The following is a 19,143-nucleotide window of genomic DNA, read 5'->3' on the forward strand; positions in this document are numbered from 1 at the left end:
AAACCCCTCTAAATTATATGAACATTTACTATAACTATTATTTTGCTAATACACATCTAAATAAATACAACTCTATGGAAATTAAGTATTTATTATCTCCGCGAGCGATCGCAGTTTAAGTATAGTTCTGTGTAAATGCATAGATAGCACTTTGTCAGAATCTAGAACAACAAAAACATTAGTAATTCTGATATAACATACTAGTTGAAAAATGCAATAAAATACAATGTTTTGTTAGTTAAATTCTAATATTCCAGAGAATATTATTCAGTGAATTAACATCCAGTGAATTATTCTTCACTCTTTATATTAAACAGCTTATAAACCTACTAAAACTTTAGTTTAAATATGACTCCTGTTCTTTATTTATTTTCTTAATTTAAAAACATTAGACATTCTACATTTATTTTGCTTGTTAGTGTTGCAGCTGATGCTTTTTTAAATCAATAAAATGTTTTTGTTGTAACATGGAAAATAATTTTAACATGAAAGACTGCTAATTTTCAAAAAAAAAAAAAAAAAAAAAGTAAGACGACTGGAAGAAGGAAGAAAAAAAAAATCAAAGTGAAGTATAGACTTACTTCCCTCAGTCATTTATTTACTTTATAACAGTAAATGAATATCGGTTCTGCATATTGGTTATCAAGCACATAAACATGCAAATAATCGGTATTGGTTCAAAAAAAAAAAAAATCTTTATCGGTTGATCACTAATTAGAACGGTCTCTGAAGGATCGTGTGACACTGAAAACGAGTAATGATGTTGAAAATGTAGCTTTAATCAAATGAATAAATTACATTTTAAAATCTAATCAAATAGAAAGCAGATATTTGAAATAGTAAAAATATTTCACAATATTACTGTTTTTGCTGGATTAAATAAATGCAGGCTAGGTGAGCAGAAGAGACTTCTTAAAAGAAAAAACTTTTGACTGGTAGTGTACTTTTTCATATTCTTTTTAATATTTGTGAGTATTTACGAATATTATTAAAAATTAGTTCTTATGTTCATTTAGTAAAAATGTGCGTTAAATTTGAGTAACAAAAACTGTTGGAGTTGATAAGTTTGTAAATTAGTTAAACTGCCTATTAAAGAGAACTGATTCAATAATTTGTTTGGATTATCGTTCTACAAATACTCATCGTAGTATTTTAGTACAAACATATGTGGATATTAATGAAAATTATAAAAAAAATCATTACTTGTGTTCATTAAGTGAAAACACGGTTTGGAGTATTTTAACGTGACCCTGGACCACAAAACCAGTCATAAGGTTAAATTTTACAAAACTGAGATATATACATCATATGAAAGCTCAATAAATAAGCTTTCTATTGATGTATGGTTTGTTAGGATAAGACAATATTTGGCCGAGATACATCTATTTGAATATCTGGAATCTAAGGATGCAAAAAAAATCAAAATACTGAGAAAATCACCTTTAAAGTTGTCCAAATTAAGTTCTTAACATTGCATATTACTAATCTAAAATTACATTTTGATAGGTTTAGAGTAGGAATTTTACAAAAATTCTTAATGTAACATGATCTTTACTTAATTTCCTAATGATTTTTGACATAAAAGAAAAATCAATAATTTTGACCCATACTATGTATTTTTGGCTATTGCTACAAATATACCCCAGCGACTTAAGACTGGTTTTGTGGTCCAGGGTCACATATGTGCTGTATTTTATTTCTTGCATTAACTAACAATAGTTGTTTGGTTGAAATGACTGTTAAACTTTTATAATAAAATGAATAATAGTACAGTATTGAAATATTGAATATCTGAGGCTGAAATATAATATGTAGAAATATTTTCAAAGCTATTTATCTCAGCGTTACACAACTTTGTGTATTTCCCAAGGCTGGAAAGTTTAAACCCATCAACAATGCCTCTAAATATTCTCTTGCACTTTTTTTTAGTAATCCAAATGAAGGAGACATCTGTGTGCTCTAGGCCTGATGGGCCGGATACAGTAACCAGGCCAAAAGCGAAGGACAGGGTGAGGATGAGAAGGAAATGGCCTCTCCAGTGGCCCAGCACAGGAGGCAGGTTATCTCCTCTCTTTCTATAAAGCTCTGTGATTATTCCTCTGGCTGGGAGCAGCTGGTGTGGAACGTGAACTTTCCGGTAAATTCCAGCAAGCAGCTGCTGATCCAAAGGCTTTATCCTCTTTACATAACTACCCCCAGATTACCATCGCTCCCACATTTCTTGTTATTTTCATAAACAAGCTTTGGTGACCGTGCCGCCACTGTTAGACTGGGCATGCGTTAACAAACACCCACAAAGTTGAAATTTGCTGAGATGACAGCAACTGGCTGTGGTCATGGTACATGGGCTGGTTAAAGGAAAGGAGAAGTGATGACTTGCTCAGGATTCACTGTATGTATAGTTTATGTTATGTTTGATCAACAACGAGACAATGTCATATGCCATGTCCCTAAGTTACATGAAAGGACAGTTTCAACTTGTGCAATAAAATGGAGAAGCTGTGAATCCGTATTTTAACTACTAATATGACAACTATTCAGACTGTACATCACAGAGCTTGTTGTCATATAATCTTTTACAATAGACTGGTTTGTGTATGTCATGTATATACTGTGGTCCATTATTTCAGAATATAGCATTCGGTAACACTATAGAATACTGTTTCTTACTTACTGCAGAACTAATAAGGAGTTATTGAAGAACTAACAGCTAACTATTCATAAACACTTAATGTTAACTACTAAGGAATATGTCTAAGGAACATAATCAGTATGTAATACAATTTTGTGAACGTGTTAAGTAACAGGTAGCTAATTAATAACTAATGTATTCTGTCAAAACCTCCTGGAGAACTACTATTAATTATCTAGTAGTTATATAAAACATAACTAGTATGTAATAACTACTACTGAACAGTTATATGCAAATAGTCACCATAATAATCGGGCTGTGGCCCACAAATCAAGTACTTGAGTAAAAGTACAGATACCCCAATAAAATATTACTCCATTAAAATTATAAATAGGCCTATTCATTTTCAAAATTACTTGAGTAAAAGGACAATTACAAAGTACTACTACAGTGGTAACTTTGTTACGGTATACTACTATTATTAGCCTATAATGGAAATGAAATATATTCTTGTGAAATGATCTGATAATTCTTTAATTACTAAAGGGTTCACTATAATTTTACTTTAGAATAGGCCTATTGTTTCAGGTTTGAAATAATTCCTGCAGAATTATTTGATAATTATTTATTAATTACTAATGGGTTCCCTTTGTTTTCACTTTAGAATACCGTTTCAGGTTCTAAGTAATTCCTGCGTAATTATCTGATAATTCTTCATTAATTACTTAAGGGTTCACTATATTTGCGCTTAAGAATAGGCCTATTGTTTCAGGTTTGAAATAAGTCCTGCAGAATTATTTGATAATTCTTTTGACAATTCTAATTCTATTTACTAATGGGTTACCTGTATTTTTACTTTCCCTCAGTCCTGGCCTTACATACAGGAACTGAATTAATATGGTATATGCTGAGGACACACAGTACTTTATACAAAATATAAAAACTATGGTAAGTTATCGCATGGCACAGGAGTGGTGGTTGGGTTCAGAAGCTAAGTGAATTTCTTACAAAACATTTACAAGACAATTCAATACACAGGCAAAACCTCTAAAGTTTATTCCATTTATTAATATTGCATTTGCATACTACTACTACTGCTAATAACATTTATATATGAAAGGGTCACAGCTCAATGTAATTGTGTATGACTGTTCATTAGTAGTTACTTTATAGTTATTTTTCTTGAACCTTAACTATTAGATAATTAATAGTAGTTCTTCAGGAGGTATGACAGAATATATTACTGATTAGCTACCTGTTACTTAACACATTCATAAAATTGTATTACATACTGATTAGTTAACACATCTTCCTTAGTAGTTAACAGTAGTGAGTCAAGTATTAATGAATAGTTACCTGTTAGTTCTTCAATAATTCCTTATTAGTTCTGCAGTGAGTAAGAAACAGTATTCTAAAGTGTTACCTAGCATTCTTCTTTTTATCCTTATATTGATTTTTAGTTCTTCGTGTGTGGATTCATATCATATTCCACAGTTCATGTAATGAGGGCTGTCTCAGCAAGAGTAAATTCCAGAATAAGTTGATTCTATGATCCTGCACTACACAAAAGTGAAGTGAATCACACAAGAGAGAACAAAACTCTTCCCACAGACTTTATCTAGGTCAGGGGTAAAATTCACAAGAAGTCCAGTCTCCACATTTTCTATCCCAGTCTAGACAATACTTTTTTTGGAATAGTTATAAACGTCCATGTGGACAGCAGTAGTACTTTATAAAAGAAAAGAAAGAAAAAAAAAAAAGAGGCAAAATAGTCATCAAGGATAAAAGCGATAGTTCACCCAAAAATGAAAATTCTGTCATTATTACTCAACCTCCAAACCCGTAAGACCTTCGTTCATCTTTAGAACACACCCTGTATAGACAGCAATGCAACTACCACGTTAAAGGCCCAGAAAGTTAGTAAGGACATCAATAAAATAGTCCATGTGACATCAGTGGTTCAACCGTAATTTTATGCAGCTGCAAGAATACTTTTTGTATTCTTGTAGCTATAGAACACAAATGGTTGAACCACTGATGTCACATGGACTATTTTAACAAGGTCTTTATTATCTTTCTGGGCCTTGAACATGTCAGTTGCGTAGCTGTCTATGCAGGGTCAAAAAGCTCTTGGATTTCATCAAAAATATCTTAATTTGTGCTCTGAAGATGAACAAAGATCTTACAGATTTGGAACAACATGAGGGTAAGTAACTAATGACAGAATTTTCATTTTTGGGTGACCTAAGATATTGAGCCAAAGCAGTGCTGTCTGAGATTATTTCTCCGAAATCAAAATATTTCATAAATTGAGCCAAATTTGATATGAATATTTAAAGGTAATATCAGCTGTTTAATAAGACTTTTATCATATTATTTTTACAGTCAGATACCTACAGTAATTAAGAGTGTTTTCGCAACGTTTCATCAATCAGCCATTTTGGCGGTACTGAACGTAAACAATGCCACTGAATTAAACGGAACTTGCAAATTTAGCTGATTATTGCTGCTGAAAATGGTCAATTATTGCCATGTTTTGGGCTGTACTAATTGGCTAGACTGGGAAAAAAAAAAGGCATTTGTGGTTGGCCAAACTGAACCAAGATCTCCAGGGCAAGAATACTGACAACATTCGTGTTCGTTCTTATCATTTCCAGTCAGGAAGGTGAAATATTAGGCTAATATCTTAATCAATACTGCTTGTATGTATCTTTACCACCTATTAACTTTAGTTTGTCAAAACATTGCGCCCTTCCCTGCTCACTAAGTCCTTCTCTATATGATTTAGCAGCTTCCACACATTTTTTCCCCATGGTTTAGACCGCAAAACTTAGCAGAACAACGTATTCAGTAGTACATTAACTGTGCAATTAATGCTATCGTTTACATCTGAGCATCTCTAATATGGCCACGCATCCAGGTAACTGACCAAACTGTGATTCAAGTGCAAACCCTCTATAGCAAATAAGGCTTAATAAAATAATAATAAAAAACTTTTAGCATTAGCAAAACCCAATGCTGCTCTTGGAGGGCAAATGTCCTGTAGAGTTTAGCTTCAGCCTGCCCCAACATACTTGCCTAGATCTTTCTAGTAATCCTGGCAACCTTGATTAGTTGGTTCAGGTGTGTTTAATTAGAGCTGGAGCTAAACTCTGCAGGACGCCGGCCCTCCAGGAAGAGGTTTGGATCAATGCCAGTTAGAACACCATTTATGATGAAATGCTTTTAACATTCTAAAAAAGTTTGTGCCATTACTTTTGACACAAACTTGATTAAGTTAAATGTATTGAGTCAAATACATTTTATATTGCTGCACTCTTATTTTTATAGTGTTTAGACAAAATGATCAAGTTCTTGTACTGCTCTTCCATGTGTCTACACTGCTGGTGTTAAAATAACCAGATTATCAAATTTTTTTCTGATTAACGTGACACTTTACATCTTTAGCAGGGGAGAAATGCAATGAACATAGAAAGCAAACAGCTTAAAGGAGAAGTCCACTTCCAGAACAAAAATTTACAGATAATTTATAATTTACCCACTTGTCATCCAAGTTGTTTGTGACTTTCTTTCTTCAGTCGATAAGAAATTATGTTTTTTGTTACAGAAAAAAAAAAAAATCAGGAATTATCTCTATATAATCGATGTCAATGGTTCCCTCAAGACTGAACGTCCAAAATGCAGTTTAAATGCAGCTACAAATGCATAGTGGATATACCCTTTACAAAAAAAAAAGAAAAGGAAAACAGCGATGTAGGAGTTGACGTTGATGTTAACGTTGAAGAAGAAAACGAGGCAGTTTTTCAACATACCCTAACTTTATTGTCTGTATTGAACTGGAAAAAAACTGAGTTCACACAGACTTAGAGAAGACGCGTGTTTGAGGTTAAAAAGTATATAAATTGTCAATTTGTTTGAAAATTACCAAACATTTTGCTAGATAAGACCCTTCTTCGTCGACTGCGATTGTTTAGAGCCATTCGAAGCTGCATTTAAACTGCATTTTGGACGTTCAAGGACGTTCACATTTCAAGAAACATAATTTCTTATCGACATAAACATCTTGGAGGACCGGGGGGGGGGGGGGGGGGGAATTAATTTATCTGTAAATTTTTGTTCTGGAAGTGGACTTTTCCTTTAAAGGCACCAAGTCTGGAGCAAGATAAAAAAAAATTACAACTTGTGGTGCGAACAGCTCTATTGTTGGATCACACTGCTCACTAAAACTGTTCAAACTGTAAAAAAAATAAAACATTGTCTTCCAGTCCGGAAGGAACCAAGCTAATTGATAAACCCTACACTAGATTTGTGCATGTTGTGTGTTTTGTAGAGAAATATAAATGTTTACATTAAAAAAAAAGTCATAAACATCTCATTACAAAATTCTGGAATATAATAAAGCATTAATGTCTTGCTGTCTATCCACCTTATTCTTCAATGTGGAAGTAAGCCTATGGGCGAGACTTCCGCTTTATTAGCCGCTATAGGGAAATAACTAGAAGAATAACAATGTGCAGTAAGCAGTAAAACTGTTTGCACTACAGACCAGTGTGTTCACAATTAAGGTAATACATTAAAATAATATAGTAAGACACACTAATTTGCAATATCAAGCAGCAAAATTAGTTTTGTACAGCTAAAAATAGCTGGACGCGGATGAGACCAGAAGCCAGACACATAAAATTTACAAATGGCCGCAACCGCTCTTATAGGAAAAATTAGGTGGATAGCCCAAGCAACTGTGACACTCACCAATATAAAATCAGTCTGGTATGTTGACAGCATGAACACTGAGATATTATGGTCTGCCAATGGGGCGATGACTGATTTTGCGATTTTCGTGACTCCGATTGGCTGAGAGCTGGTAGCACTTCCGCCTCCAGACACTACGTTAAGAGCCAACCACGTCGCATCGGCCACACTGAGATACTCGGACTCCGGCAGCTCTGAAACAGACAACAGAAAAACAAGAATTAAAAAAAGTGGCATGAAAGTGATGAATGTGACACACTCTACATGCTTTGCATTACTTCTCTAAAGGTACTTTAATGAACAAAAGCTTTATAGACCCTATGAAATCATGACACAGCTTGTGTTGATGTAATTGCTACTGAAACAGGAAGTTGGGGTGATGGATTTTAAAGAGCATTTGCTAAACAACCAATAGGCTTCTGTTACGTCGCAGTCACACTGATGATGTGATTTGTTATTTGACAATCTGTTGCAGGTGGTTTTACTAGAAATGTGAAATACGGGGGAAGATCGGATTGGAAAAAACTAGGGCTGTGCAGTAAATCGCATGCGATTGTCATGCGTATCTCATCAGTAAAGCCGGTTCTGTGATTAGTAGTAAATCTCCATCACGTGCGTTCAGATGGCGCGGTATTTAAAACACTAAGCCGTAGATCACTGAAAAGCTATGCAATATCGCGTTCAAAATCGAATGCGATTCATCTGCAATTTTGAACGCGATATTGCGTAGCTTTTCAGTGATCTACGGCTCAGTGTTTTGAATACCGCGCCATCTGAACGCAGGTGATGGAGATTTACTACTAATCACAGAACCGGCTTTACTGATGAGATACGCATGACAATCGCATGCGATTTATTGCACAGCCCTAGAAAAAACACTCTCCAGATGAAATATTCCTGGAAAAGCTGGTAACAAAACCAGAAACTTCCAGGGATTTTAAAATACCTGTACCCATTTCGCAACACAGAGCTTCTGGTATCTATGGCTACAAACGGGTTTCACCTTGGTAACCAGTGTGTAATGACATGGATTCACTCAATCAACCACAAAACCAAAGCCACCGACAGCTTAGCCTCTAGTAACCCATAATGGAAATGTGGGGGGGAACGCTGATGGAGCAATATGTGGTCAAACATTGGTGGTGAGTCAAGCTACGAGGAATTATAGAGAATCGGTGATACTTTACATGACTTAATCTTGCCTCGCTGCACTAAACCCAGTGCACTCTTAGTAAAAGAGTAACCACAAGACCTACCTTTAAAGCCATCTTCATCCACGATAATGGTGTAATCCTCCGGAGTTTCGGTTAAACTAAAGAACTTACATCTGGAGAGAAGCAGAGAGAAAGATAGAAAGATATGGAAATTATGAGCCAAAAAGGAGCAGAGTAATGAACAGAAGTTAATAACATATTCCTGAGAAGCTTCTATGAACATCAATTTACTCAGATTCACTGAGATCACAGACCGCATGCACGTCTATTGCTCAGGCTTAGGGATTTGAAGAATTAAACTTTGACGCATTATTGAACGGACATGAATAAGAGAGATGTTAGTTTTGTAAGCTTAAAAAAAAAAAAAGAGACAAGTAACATTCATATCTAAGGATCAGAACATCATAGAGACCTTAGCTAGAAAGTTAAGGACTATTTTCAAGGTTTTTGTTTTTTTGTTTTTAAAACCTTTCCCATACACCTTGAATACAGATGAGTGTGAATGTCTTGATCATTATTCTCAAAAATGTTTTTTAAAAGGGAAAAAGTCATTTGTGTAAATATTTTATGAACAATTCATTGATAAGTATCAAATAGTCAGTTGCTCAGGTTTAGGGATTTGACATTTTAAAATTCAGCGCACTGTTTTTGAATGGACAAGAAAGGCCAAATAACACAGAAACCAAAAAAGTACTTAGTTTAAAAAAAGAACTGTTGCCAAACCTTAAAGGTCCACTAAAGTGCTAAAATACATTAGCCAATAGCGTTCAGCCACAGCTTCAGCGTCTATTTAAGTGTAGGGGGCGGGACGCTACAGAATCTAGACAGAATTTGATTGAACAGAAATTGACAAGAAACTGAAGGGCAGGGTGATGTCATCAAAATCGTTGATTCATATTGGAGGAAGTTAGAGACTAAGTTTTGAATGCTTATAGCTTGTAAATGCAAATTCTGTCATTGTTTTGGAGCACACTAGCTTATAGACAGTGTTGCCACGTCCGCGGAATTGGGCTACTTTAATGCTATTGCCACAGGTTAAAGTGACGTCAATAACATAATATTTAGCCCCTGGAATAGGGCTGGGCGATATGGCAAAAATGTAATCTCGATAATTTTTTCTCATATTGAACGATAATGATATATATATATATATATATATATATATATATATATATTTCGATATAAGCTCTTGATGTTGCCAGCTTTAAAATAGTATCCCAACAATGACCAAAGCCACAAAAATTAAAGGGTTCATTAAATTACATTTTAAAGTATAGTTTATTAACAAAAACAGATTACAGTTTTGGCCTTAATTAAAACAACTTACCAAAATAAATAAAAAAATAAAAGTTGTGACAGAGTATGGTAAATGAGAGTAAATGTACAAAATGTAAACATAAAATTATTGTAAAAACATAATTTGTAACACAATTATTTATTTATTTATTATTAACACAATTGTTTATTTTCTCTATTATAGGTTGAGCTATTTAAATTAGAGGCAACCACAGCATTTTGAAACAATCTACAGTATAAATAACAAAAGATTACGACACAGTTCTTTCTTAATCGTATTAAGTATCATCGTTATTAACATAAATTTTATCGTGATTCGATATAATATCGTTTATCGGCCCAGTCCTACCCTGGAATGTGATTTTTACCAGGGGACCCCCTCCAAAACTAGCTCCGGGCTAGTTTTGATTAGGAAACAGATGGGTTTTGTGGTGAAAATCTGGCAACCCTGCTTATACATAACCTTAAGGCCAACCTATTCATAATAAAAGCCAAAAAACGTCAATTTTGATTTAATGGTGACTTAAATCAAAATTTAATGCTTCTAAAATGTCATGTGGTGTAACCATGAGGTAAAAAAAAGTCCTATGAATACAGAAATGTAAACATTTTAATCATTATTTTCCTAACTGTTTTTGCAAATATCATGACTTAATTCATTAATATCTTTTGGTTTTTGAGGAGTTGCACTATTTGACTATATGTGGTGTGGCGTGGCTATATTTGTCAAGTCCCTCCAGAAACTGTCAGTTACTGCGATAATTTCACATTTTTCCCTCAATATTAAAAAGCTGTTGTTAATTTTTTTTCCTCCATGAAATATTATTAAAGGATTATGCAAAATCTAAAGTAGCTTTTATTTCAAGAAACTCTCTTTTTTCTTTATTATGAGATCAGGAGGACAGCCGTATCACCCTGATGTCATATTCATATCAAATTAAAAGCTTTTAACAAATGCTCCAAATGAATCATTCAGGAATAAAACTGTTCAGCTAAATGCTGATTTTATCAGCTTCTCTCTCTCTCTCTCACACACACACAGTATAATTTATTTCCCCCAAAGATGACCAAACAGGAAAAATATATCTGTGCTGAATGTGCCTGAGCAAACATAAGCCGACATACATTGTTGCACAAATGCCAGGCAGCTGCAGCTGGCTCATAACGCTGCTCATGCACCCCAAACGGCTCCAGACACCAGGTAAGAGGAGTCCTTTTTTATGGGCCTGTCCACCCACATAGTGTATCATTTTGCCTCTGGGGGGGAGAGCAGGGAGCAGGCAACTTGTTGACTCTGGAAAGCAGCATCTTATCTGTATTTTTTTCAAGGTTTTTGCAAGCTGTCAGACATTTCTGGTGCTGTGTCACTGGATCATTTGAAATCCCCATGAGCCTAAAAGTGAAATGACATAGCACTGCAGTACAGAAAGACATCTGAAGCGTAGGTGTCCATTAAGCATAGACATAGTATTAATGAAGTACTGCTTGAATTGTTTTATTAATTATGGCACTAATAGAAAACGCTCAGATGCTGTGCAATGGACTGGCTTGCTTTGCATCAAAATCCACCTTTTTGCATCACTAGGAATTCATTCTGCTTTGAGCTGAATTTGAGTCACCGAGATAAGAGAGAGATGTGATGGATCTACACTAATTTGAGTCCTGAGATGAGCAATAAAAGCAAAGCAATAATCATAGAGGAAAGGCAGGTCTTATGCCCTTAAATCAGAGCAACAAAACATCTCCATTGTAAATTTTCAACAGGCTATGACTCACTCGCTCAGAGCCTCTGCTCCGAAATGTACTTCTAACAACCGTTCCTGAGGTCTCTGAGGACACACACATTGAATCTTATTTTCAAACGCAAAACCAAATAATTATTGATTCCGGCAATTTTTCTAAAAATATATTTGTGGCTTCCTTTTCATTTCCTAACTCCATTTTTAGTGGAGAAACCCTGAATGTAAAAAATGGCTGTTCCTGTTTATCCAGTAATGTTGCTGGAAATAAAGACGGCTTACCTGAAGTCTAAAAACAACACACTATTAACATCACCCAGTGAAAGCCACTTAACCACTTCATTTTTTATTATTATAGAAAAGTCATGTGCATTTGGTTTAAAAAAAGTCCTCCTTATGTTGTTCCAAAACGACAAGACTTTCTTTCTTCTGGGACACACAAAAGAGGCATTTTAAGAAGTTTTTTTTTTTTTTTTTAAATTCACCTTTGTTCATACAATGAAAGCTTTTTTTGTTTGGCGAGCTATCAACATTTAAAACAAAATGAATCACAACCTATTTTACTAAAATGAGAAGAATGTAGGCCTATACTTGATTTTATTCACTGGGAACTGATTGCATTGTGATATGATACAAATATAAAATATAAATATAAGTCTTGTTGACGTCAGCCGAAAAAAAGTTTCAGAGCAGAGGTGGAGCAAGTTAGTAGTCTTAATTTAGCATTATGAAGAAATGTTGTCTTTGGAATAATGTGAAGACTTCTGTACTAAGTGCCCAACTATTAAGAGAGTAAACAGGGTCAGTTTTCATTTTTTAGTAATGCTTAATACTACACTTACTGAACCATAACAGATCGAGCCCTAAAAAACTGAAAAATATATTTAAACTGGTAATACTTTACAAAAAGGTGTAATGTGTTAACATTACTTAGTGTATTAACTAACATGAATGAACAATACAATTACACTATTTACTAATCTTTTTTAATGTTAGTTAATAAAAATACATTTGTTCATTGTTAGTTCATGTTAGTTAACAGTGCACTGACTAATGCTAACAAACACAACTTGTGATTTTAATAATGCATTAGCAAATGCTGAAATTAACATTAACTTAGATGAAGAAATGCTGTAGAACTATACTTGATTCTTAGTTCATGTTAACTAATGAACATTATTGCAATAAATTAAAGGGAGCATGTAATAATGTTCTGTAAACAATAAATAAATTTAGCAACATTTCAGTTTGAAAATACAACTTCCAACGGATCTCCATTACATTTTACTTTTTCCACTGTACCTCCTGATCGAACTGCAAAAAGTGTCTTGTTTGTCTGGTTTTCCAGTGCAAATATCTAAAGATTGTTAAATCCACATACATTGAGAAGCAAAATGGCATGTCTTGACATGCCCCAGTCTTGTTTTTTAAGAAACTAATCAAAATGAAGTCCTTAAATCATGAAAAACAAATACATCAATGGGGCCAGAAAAACACACTTAATACAAAAGGAAACAAAGGTTTCGTGTCCCGCTCACAGATGTTCTTGTTTTAAGCATAAACTCAATTTTGTAAAATTTCTCATACAATTTTTTTTTTTCATAGACAAGGCTTAAAAGCCTGTTCCTATACTAAAATGTAAGTCTGGGCTGTTTTAACTGAAAGAAACGTGCACTGATCAATCTTAAAATCTATCAGTGCCTTCTTTTTTTCTCAAGATGCACACCAGTAATGTTTTTTTCTAAGGCATGGTTATAAAAATTACTTAAAGCCCTGTCTATGAAACAAGGCCTTAATGTTCAGTTTACATTTATTTATTTATTTAGTTTTTTTAATGGTGACACTGCATTTGGTTAACTGTGTTGTTTCACTGCATCTTCCTGAGTGAAAAAAACAAAAAAACTGCTTCCTCATATCTTGCTGGACAAACAGTGAGCCAGCACAACGCAAAAGCTGGCAACAATGATACTAACTGTAAGCAACTATTTCCAGAGCTCCCCTCGTGTTGTGCACATTCTGCATCACTCTGAGACACTTCACAAACAGCTACTAAATAAGTTGATTCAAGCTGTGCCTCTGCGACAGAAAAACAAGTGTTCCCCCCATCCCCTAGCATAAAAGTGTTTGCCAAGTCAGAATCAATTTAAAGATTCAAAATCAGAAAAAGAAGCCGTATCAAAATGCTACTTCGACACGAAATTGCATTCAGATCCAAAAAAAGCTTTTAAAACTGATTTCATGGCCTGCTGGGCAAGACATACAGCACTGAATACAATAGAAAACCCTGAAGAAATGATGTTCACAGCCAGATGCAAACCACCAGGAGAAATATGTCACTGAAAAACAGAACCTGAATGTTCAAAACAGCCCAGCTGCAAAACTTTTTTACTAAGATAAATCTTCAATTTGCAAATTAATAAGCCTGCATTTGCAATGTTTTTGCTGAGACCTTACTTTGCGATTTTCAGTATTTTTCCCTTTCGATCGGAGGTGATGTCATCACTGCTGTTCCAGGCTCTGAGTCATGACAAAACAGCTTTGATCACTGAAGAAAAGTTTCCTATTTAAACATGTCTAACTTGTAGTTGTCGACTGATGTTTTTTTAAATCGTCAAAGCCAATATTTTTGATATTGCTTAATTGCAGTCTCTTGAATGCAGCAAGACCTTTTCAAAACAATATGCCGAAAATGACAGCCATTACAAGCATGGATAAATGAGATTTCCGTAGTCAAGTAAATACGCAAAATAAAAGGGGCCTGAGGGGAATTAGGCCCCTGATTTAAACCACTGAATTTTTTAATCAAGACTCTAACGCAGACATGAAAACAACCTACCCTGCCTTACAAACCACTTTAACTCTTGCTAGAGGCCTGTGTGTGTCCACAGTCTAATGAGACTAAATGACCAAGCAGGATGTTTCTCCCTGAGGTTCAGACTCCGGAGCCGGACTGGAGATGTGCGCAAACACAGCAAGGGGGCATTTTAAACTCTATGAATAGATGGTCTTTCACAAAGACCCTCATCTGTGGGTGCATCAGTATGAGACTGCAGAACGTTACTAGCAGGAATGAATGTGCATTACTAAACACAAAAGGTGGTAAAAACACATTAGTGAGCCTCTGCAGCAAATGCATGCAAATCATGCTGAGGCCACAACTTTTCCCTCCTCTTCCAGTTGTTTACAGGTTTCCACCAGCGCCACTGAGTGCAGTTCAAACTGATCTCTGTCAAACTGATCAAAACAGGTCAGTTTTTGATTAAAGCACGGAAAGGATAAGCTTCACGTCAAGTCATCAGGATGCCCCCTTCATCTGTATCAAAGCAGTGATGCTGAATTCGTGATCGTGCATTGAGCATCACAGACTGGGGGATTTAAAGCAACATCCCCCTTCGTATATTTATACCGCCGCACAAGAAGAAAAACAACCTCGAGCACGTACACACACCCCTCTACCGTCGAATGAACTTCGGCAACCGCACAGACAATCGTTGCCGCAAAACAAAACACCCATGACCGCTTGCTTGATGATGTCATGCGCCTCTTACGCGGAGCAAATAGATATTTGGATTAAAAAACGCAAAGAAGTGCTGGAACTGCATCTACCTCTCGTAAGAGGTGCGTAGCGGTAAGCTAATGTAATTCCGCGTCAGATTCTTCAAGTAGACACTTAACACACAGTAAATACAGGTTGAACACAAGGCAAACTTGATTCGTGAAGCGACTTACCTTGTTTTAGAGGGCAGAAAAGCTAGTTTGATTAATCCGTGAGTGCAAATCTGGATGCCCTCTTTCGCTATACTTGCTACTTTTAAACTGTGCTCTAAAATGTGCAGCTCCATCTTTTGCGTCTTCTCATTTGTGGTACATCTAAAAAATATATAACTGCCTATTCCGTTTGGATAAAACAAGAAAGAATAAATAAATATAACTAGAGCTTATGGACAGGGCTTTAAAACCTTCAAACGGAGCGGAAAGGAGGGGAGAGAAAAGGAAAAGTTGTCTGCCGAGGAAAAGAGAGAAAGAGAGTAAAGCGGGGTGAAATAAAAGAAAGCACAACGAGGTAAACGGGAAGGGAGAAAAAAGAGGACTGTCGGCCCCCGTGTTTCCACTCCGACAAGGATTGGAATGGGCCAGCAGCTGGTAACAGTGAAACAAACAACCTGTCACTCAAAAAAGGGGGCGGGACCAATTATAGAGGAAGTGCGTGCTGGGAAATGTAGTTCAACGATACAAAGTTCACACAGCCAAAAAATACATTGCATGGGCCAAAATTGTTGTTTTCAAAGTTGACCCTAATGACTGGTTTTGTGGTCCAGCGTCACATTTCAGCAATGTCTTCATTAAATTAAAATTTGGGGCATTGAAAATTGACTTTATAAAAGGTTCTGTGACACTGAACTGCTATATTTTGGAAAGGGCCTAGGACAAGACATCCTCTCCCTCAAGACTAATAAATAGTTATACAGTCAAACCAAAGTTTATTCGAACACCTTCCACATTCTCACAGTTTATTCGCTATAGTTTAGAACACCCGCAGAGTTCCAGTTCCAGTTCCAGCCCTTCTTCAACACAGCTGTAATTATCAAGTGCTTGTAATTACTTGTAATTATCAAGTGCTACCTAAGATATTAATTAGCTGGTTCAGGTGTGTTTGATCAGGATTGGAGCTGAACTTTGTAGGATGGTAGATGTCCAGGAACAGGGTTGGGCACCCCTGGTTTAGAAAATGGTAATAAAATAGGACAAGAACTAAACTGTCAGAACAAATTAATCTTGATAATGTCAGATAACTTTGATAGAACGGTATGTAATGGATTACAATAAACCAAAAATTCAGACAACTGTTAGTATGACAATATTTACACAACTATCAAAACTTTGTTGACCAATTACTAAGCAATTTTTAAACTTAATTTTGTTCAGGCTGTGGTGTAAAATGGTCACATTAGCAATTAAAGAAAAAAACACTTGAGCAAAACAGTCCCAAATTTTTATTTTTATTTGGTTGGCTGTCATATATCACAGTTTACTTTATTTGGCTATCCTCACTTACATAAATAAACTATAGTGTCCTGCACCCACTAGTTAAATATATAAAAGAAAAAAATATCTGGTGTCTGATTGTTATCCCCTTAAAATGTTTGTGTTTTAGCATTAAAAACCAGTTTCGTATATTAAGGGTGACTCAGTTTAGCAACATATTGAGTTATAAAGTATTTGACCCCTTCTTGAGCCTAAACAATCATTGCTGATCACTCACTGTGTAAAAGTGTGATGGGGAATTTCAATCAATACCAATCTGTTCTGCCTTTATCTAAACAAAAAAAAGACAGTAGGTTGAACTTTTGTTCCTTTTTCAAGATTAAAGATTAGAAGTGGAATGAAACCCACAGACAGATTTATGTAGCCAACTGAAGTCATTTTCTCTAAACTTAAATTTTAAAATATGAACACAGCAAATAGTAAGAATACTAGAAGTAGTAATCTGAAACAACCACATTCAACACATGTAATGCACAATTATGTCATGACACCCATTAATTTACCAAGTCCTGACCCAGAGTGCATCATCTAATACAAGAAGGCAGAAAAAGTTTAATAATTCACAAGTGCTGTCTATTGGTAACCAGGGCCGGTGCTGCAGAGCGTCATAAAACAAGCATTCTTTGTGTGCAGCTGTGATAAGATCCCTGGGACACTCTGATCTCTCACAGGGACAGGCATTGTTCAGTTCAAAGGACAGCACTCCTTTTTAGACACTATTCCTTTCAGCATTTACCACTCAAAACATATTGAACGGTAAGCTTTTGACCAACTTTTTATATCAGGTATGTTTGTACGTTATGTTTTTAAATATCTGTTTTTCTAGGACAAACATGCTTTGCTGTAATAGTAAGACATAAGGACTATGAAAATGCCAAATTAACTTTTTTCAGTCTCAGAATTGTTCAGCCAGCAGTGATTATTTCACTTCTGCAATGCTCCTTATAAACTTTTAAAATGAAACGTAACAAAGGATCAGTTTTTCACCTTTATCAAAGACAAAAAGCGCTTCACCATTTCCATATGGACTATAAATGCTTGTGTAGAAGTGCAAATCAAAATTAATCTAAAAGACTTAAGTGAATTAAATATTAGTCTTTTCTGTTGATTGGCCTGAACAGTTTTTTTTCCCCTAACCAGACACTTTATGAACAAATGCTCAGGTGAAAACTATACTTTAAAGACATTCCCCAAAGAGCAAACACAGCAATAGAACATTCAAGCACTCACAAATAAAAGCTTAGTTACACACTCAAAGGCAGCTTGTCAAAGCAGAAGTGGCACACTAAAAGCTGCATTCTGCAGAGAGAATCCTTTAATCTGAACCCCATGACCCACATGAAGCCCTGAGAACCAATCTCCTACCAGCATGACACTGGCTATGAGGCTTTGAGACTTCAAATCCTAATGTTATCCTCTCTAAGGTGAGCTCTAGTAATAAGAAAACTGTGGCACAAATGTTTAACTGCTAACTTGTATTCTTAAAGAAACCATGCAATCATGTTGGAAGACATTTGGGACTTCATTAGTCCTTCACCTTTTTTTTTTTTTGGGATAAAAATAAATAAAACCACACAGACACTTTTTAAACTCCATTTATTGAAAACTGCAATTACAATAAAACATTTAAAAGCAGGTGGTTTATGGACTTCCTGTGCAGTATGATCTCACCAGCAACAACTGTTAAAGACAAATGAATTACAGTCATATCAAAAGTGCTATTACAATTGGCTTTGCCGATGATATTGCTTTAAATTAATCAGGTGTTGCCCCAAAGAAAGCAAGCAATTTACTTACAAAAAACCCCTGCAAAACATCTCATAGGGCACTGATCTGGGATCACGACCTTAAGGACTGCCAGTGAAAAGAAGTGGCAGACCCCCTTTGAAAGTGATCCGAAGATGTGGAACTGCTCTCACCTTCCAAGAAAAGTCTGGCTGGGAAACCCTTCACTCCAACTCCAAACCTATTACAGCACAAACAATTAAAACACACGCACAACCTCCCATTTGGAGTTAAACTGCATTTAAGAAAATGTTCCTAATAAATCCCAGCAGAAATATATCTGAAGTGACCCATTAGGATGGGTTTTAATTTTCGGTCATGTCCACAGCAATTTAGGAACTGCGTATCCTAAGAGCTTTGGTATATGACCAAATTTATCACATACATGCAACTGGGAAATGTTCGAGAACAGATGCCTTACTTTTCATTTTACAGTACTGGAAGAATGATAGCCTGCCAGGATCCATTCTTCATTCTAGCCATATGGGACCTGTGGGCACAACACAAACAAGTCAGGATTATCGAAACACACTGAGCTATTAAAACAATGTCACAAGGCTTCTAAAAGGAACAGGTTGCAGTGTGCTGTTATTCTCCCCAGAGAGCATCTTGGATGACTGCAGGGGGTTATAAAGGGTTGGGGCATGTGGAAAACTGAAAGCAAACCAGTGACCCATTC

The 19,143-nt window shown here is 35.5% G+C and overlaps 1 protein-coding gene and 1 long non-coding RNA gene across 4 annotated transcripts in view; both read right to left on the reverse strand.

Annotated features, from left to right (window-relative positions):
* castor2 (cytosolic arginine sensor for mTORC1 subunit 2) overlaps nt 1–15,753 on the reverse strand; it is a 37,584-nt gene extending 21,831 nt beyond the window's left edge. The window contains exons 1-3 of the mRNA XM_073839973.1: nt 15,363–15,753; nt 8,641–8,711; nt 7,385–7,578 (exon numbers count right to left, since the gene is read on the reverse strand). Of these exons, the coding sequence (XP_073696074.1) occupies nt 7,385–7,578; nt 8,641–8,711; nt 15,363–15,475 (378 nt within the window). The 5' untranslated portion in view covers nt 15,476–15,753. The remainder of the gene's footprint in view (nt 1–7,384; nt 7,579–8,640; nt 8,712–15,362) is intronic.
* A 2,520-nt stretch (nt 15,754–18,273) lies between these two features.
* LOC141335335 (uncharacterized) overlaps nt 18,274–19,143 on the reverse strand; it is a 5,684-nt gene continuing 4,814 nt past the window's right edge. For 2 of the 3 annotated variants that reach the window (XR_012355612.1, XR_012355613.1), the window contains exons 7-8: nt 18,886–18,954; nt 18,366–18,645 (exon numbers count right to left, since the gene is read on the reverse strand). This is a non-coding gene — a long non-coding RNA (uncharacterized lncRNA). The other variant, XR_012355614.1, reaches the window with a different exon arrangement.

This window comes from Garra rufa, chromosome 5, assembly GCF_049309525.1.
Source record: "Garra rufa chromosome 5, GarRuf1.0, whole genome shotgun sequence".
Lineage (NCBI taxonomy): Eukaryota > Metazoa > Chordata > Actinopteri > Cypriniformes > Cyprinidae > Garra > Garra rufa.